At 43.1% G+C, this 3,807-nt stretch overlaps 1 protein-coding gene across 1 annotated transcript in view; it reads right to left on the reverse strand.

Annotated features, from left to right (window-relative positions):
• Positions 1-3,807, reverse strand: part of TRPA1 (transient receptor potential cation channel subfamily A member 1) — a 52,505-nt gene that overhangs the window by 23,857 nt on the left and 24,841 nt on the right. The window contains exons 13-14 of the mRNA XM_012811543.1: positions 3,430-3,678; positions 1,981-2,104 (exon numbers count right to left, since the gene is read on the reverse strand). Of these exons, the coding sequence (XP_012666997.1) occupies positions 1,981-2,104; positions 3,430-3,678 (373 nt within the window). The remainder of the gene's footprint in view (positions 1-1,980; positions 2,105-3,429; positions 3,679-3,807) is intronic.

Raw genomic sequence — 3,807 nt, forward strand, 5'->3', positions numbered from 1 at the left:
AAAAGTCTGATGGGTTCTCATCCCTGAATATTTCTGTGCCATTTGATGACTACAAAGTTAATCTGCATGTCATTTGTGCTCTAGACTGGCACACATTTTCATTAGACATCATAAAGAAAAAAAAGACACAAAGTATTTAACACACAATGCTTATTCAAAAGATCCAGTGCTTTTTAAGAGATAAAAGCAATGAGTGCTGGTAGCAGCAGTACTGGTAACCACGTAAGCAGTTTAGTTATAGTACAAGGTGTGTTCATGTGCCAATGATTATCACGAATACTTTATACATTTTACCTCTGTTTTTTGTAACCACTTTTCAAGAAATATCAGCATCACTTTTTCAGAAATAAGGAAAATGGGAAATGAAGCTTAGACAGGTGGAATGAATTGCTGAAAGCAGCTCAGCCACAGGCAGAACCAGGGTTGAACCCCAGAGCCTCCAGGCTCCAAATCTGGTCCTCTATCCCCTGTCTCACTGTGTCCCACTGCACCAGTATTTCCATATATTTCCCCCTTTGAATGACAGTGAAAGTCATTCTGCTTTTCCTGATTATTATATGTCTGTCCCAATCCTCAAATCCCAACTTTTTTAGGAGGTCTTTTATTCCCATCCATTAACACCCAGGTGCTCAATGCCTGTGCACGTTTGCCTTGCAGGGGGCACTCAGTCATGCACTGGGTACGTAAGTTACATGTTCAAGGACCCACAGAGACCAGGCTAGTAATATAAATGAATGAACTGTGCCAGGCACAGAGCTTTATTCCCATTGTTGGTGAAACATTTTTTCTACCTGGGCTGGCTTTTATCTTTGCAGTTTGGATAGAGCCATATATCAAGAAATATCTGTCTACCATAAGGAGAGGAATTGCACAAGAAAGACAACAGGTGACAACTAACAGCAGGCATAGGAGCTAAGCATACAGAAGGGAGAGGTGGGGTGTGTAGAGCGGGGCGTGCGTATCTCATCCCTGGGAAGCAGCCGCTGCTCCACCCAGCAATTCCTGCCTGTGAGAAGGCAGGTCCAGCTGCCAGATCTCTCCCTGCCCCACTTTTTTTTTTTTGAGGGGGACAGAGTCTCCCTCCGCCACCCCAGGTAGAGTGCCCTGGCATTATCATAGCTCACAGCAACCTCAAACTCTTGGTCTTGAGCAATCCTCTTGCTTCAGCTCCCAATTAGGTGGGATTACAGGTGCCCACCAAAACACCTGGCTAGTTTTTCTATTTTTAATAGAGAGGGGGTTGCATTCTTGCTCAGACTGGTCTCAAACTCCTGAGCTCCAATAATACCTGCCTCGGTCTCCCAGAGTGCTAGGATTACAGGGTGAACCACCTCCCTGGGCCTTGATCTCTCCTTTTCAAGGGAAGCCAGATATCTGGCTCCTTAAGGAGAGCATCCTGCTTTCAAATGCTACAATCAATTCAAATTTGACATAATAACACACATGCCTAACAAAACATATCAAGGGCCAGCAAACACCAATTTTTTTTTTAGACAGAGTTTCACTGTGTCATTCTCAATAGAGAGCTATGAAATCACAGCTCACAGCAACCTCAAACTCTTGGGCTTAAGTGATTCTCTTGCCTCAGCCTCCCAAGTAGCTGGGACTACAGGCACTGCCACAACGTCTGGCTTTTTTTTTTTTTGTGCAATTGTCATTCTTGAACCTGCAAACCTAGGTCTATGTGGCTGGCACCCTACACACTGAGCTATAGGCACTGCCCAAACACCAGTTTTTTGCTTCTACAAGACATGGATTGTTTGAATAAAAAAAAAAAAAAATCTGCTTACCACATTTTTCTAGATGTACATATAATTACTAATAGGATTATTTAATCCAAGTAGGTCCACATTAAACACTGACTGATTTTCTATATAGCCTGTGGAAAACTGGAAATTTTATTTGAAGATGGAAATTACTGTTATTAGGTTGGGATTACCACAATAAATTTTCCCATGATATTATTTGCCAAGCATACACCGAGAAAGAGTTTTGTTTTAGAGAGCTTACTTTCATGCATTCAGGGAGGTATTCTATCATTTCCGTGATTGGACATCTATTGCTTGGAGAACGGTGACTAAAAACTTTAAGACATTCATCCCATCTGAAAAAAATATATATACAGGACAAACACAATTATTAACCCATGTGTTCTGCAAAACATTCGAAACTCAAAATAAAGAGAAAATTTATTCATGAAATGCAAAGGTTACCCACTGGGTCCAGTGGAACCAATATGTGAACGAAAATCAATCTAGTGATCAGATCTTTGTACATTAATGGAAATTAGGAATGTGAGTAACTTCCCGGATGGCTATGATCACTGTTCCACTGTTCTGTTTCTTTCTGTAAATGCCTCCCAAAGAGGCCAGGCCTATAACTTCTTTTTCTGCTCAAGCCCAAAAATGGTAACAGACTTTCAGAGATGATGATGTCGGAAGAGATATCCATATTTACGTACGTACATCAGCCATAGTGTAGGCCATAATTAAAAGTGAATGCATGTATGCATCACGTACTGAGTTTAACTACAAACTAACAGGTGTCAGGTCTGTGGATAAGCACAGCCAGCCTCTGCCAGAACACTGCCGAGTCTGCCCCTTTCCTCATCACCATCTAACTGGATGGGTTAAGCAGGAAATTACCATACCAAAGAGGAACTAAAACTACAGCAGGAAGCAAAGAAGAGCCCATTTATCTCCAAGATCTTAGCAAATTTTCCGTTAGCCCTATCAATTAAATCCATCTAGAATATCTGCATTATCAACAGAAGAGTTCCAGCTGCACATTGTCATTAACTAGCATTTCTGGGGCCCGGTCAGGGGATTTTTCAGACTGCCCATCCTCAAAAACGCAGGCTTGATCTGCCTTGAAGGTGAGATTGTTCGCCTCTGTGTCCACTACTGGGCAACACTGGGCCTTTATCTGATTATACAAGAAAGTTTATGCATGAGAAGTGAGACAGATTATTCTTGAACTTCATCGTTTAAACTCCTAGAGTATGGTTTAAAAACCCACAACCAAAAAAGATGGTATGTTCGGGAAATACTCCATTCGATGCCACAGACAACAACCTCAGGGAATATGTTTGCCAATATCCAGTTTCTGTCGTCAAGAGTGTTGGGCAAGTTCAGGTGGAACAAGGCAGAGTCTACTGGCACAATGACACGGCACCCGACTGTACACAGGCCTGGACGCCTCACGTCTCACATGGGCTCTGCTAAGGCTGGTCTTTTGAAGATCAGAGAGGTAAGCAATGTGCCTGCTGTCACTCCAAAAGTTCATTAAAAAACATCTGAAAACAACTGACATTTGAAAATGTCAAATGGCTGACCTGTACTCCTTTTCCCTTTCTTACTTCCTTTCTGGCTGTGGAGCATCGCTGATGGCAGAGGACACTTAGTGACAGTGGACAGGGAGACAGCGTACCTTTTGCTCCTGATGGCCGTCAGAACCACCTCTTTCCTCTTATTGTGCAGTGCAAGGTGCACAAAGGAGGCCTGCTTCTTGTTCAGGACGATGTCAGCATTGTGGCTCAGAAGCAGCCCCACAGCTTTGGCGTGGCCATCCCTCGCGGCAAAGTGCAGCGCCGTGTTCTTTTGGAGAAAGCAGACAAGAAATGAGCAGTGAGGAATCAGCCTGCAGCCCTTTTCCTGAACTGCCTGCATCATTACTGAACTGCTAAAAAGAAGTTATCAACAACACTAACTCCTCCACACCCAAACGCATACAATTTAAAGCTGGTGTTCAGAATCAAGCTTCAAATTTTCAAACACGGAGAGTGGTGGTGAAGGCGGCGGGTCTGTG

The sequence above is a fragment of the Otolemur garnettii genome, unplaced genomic scaffold, assembly GCF_000181295.1.
Source record: "Otolemur garnettii isolate 467f Iridium unplaced genomic scaffold, OtoGar3 scaffold00163, whole genome shotgun sequence".
NCBI lineage: Eukaryota > Metazoa > Chordata > Mammalia > Primates > Galagidae > Otolemur > Otolemur garnettii.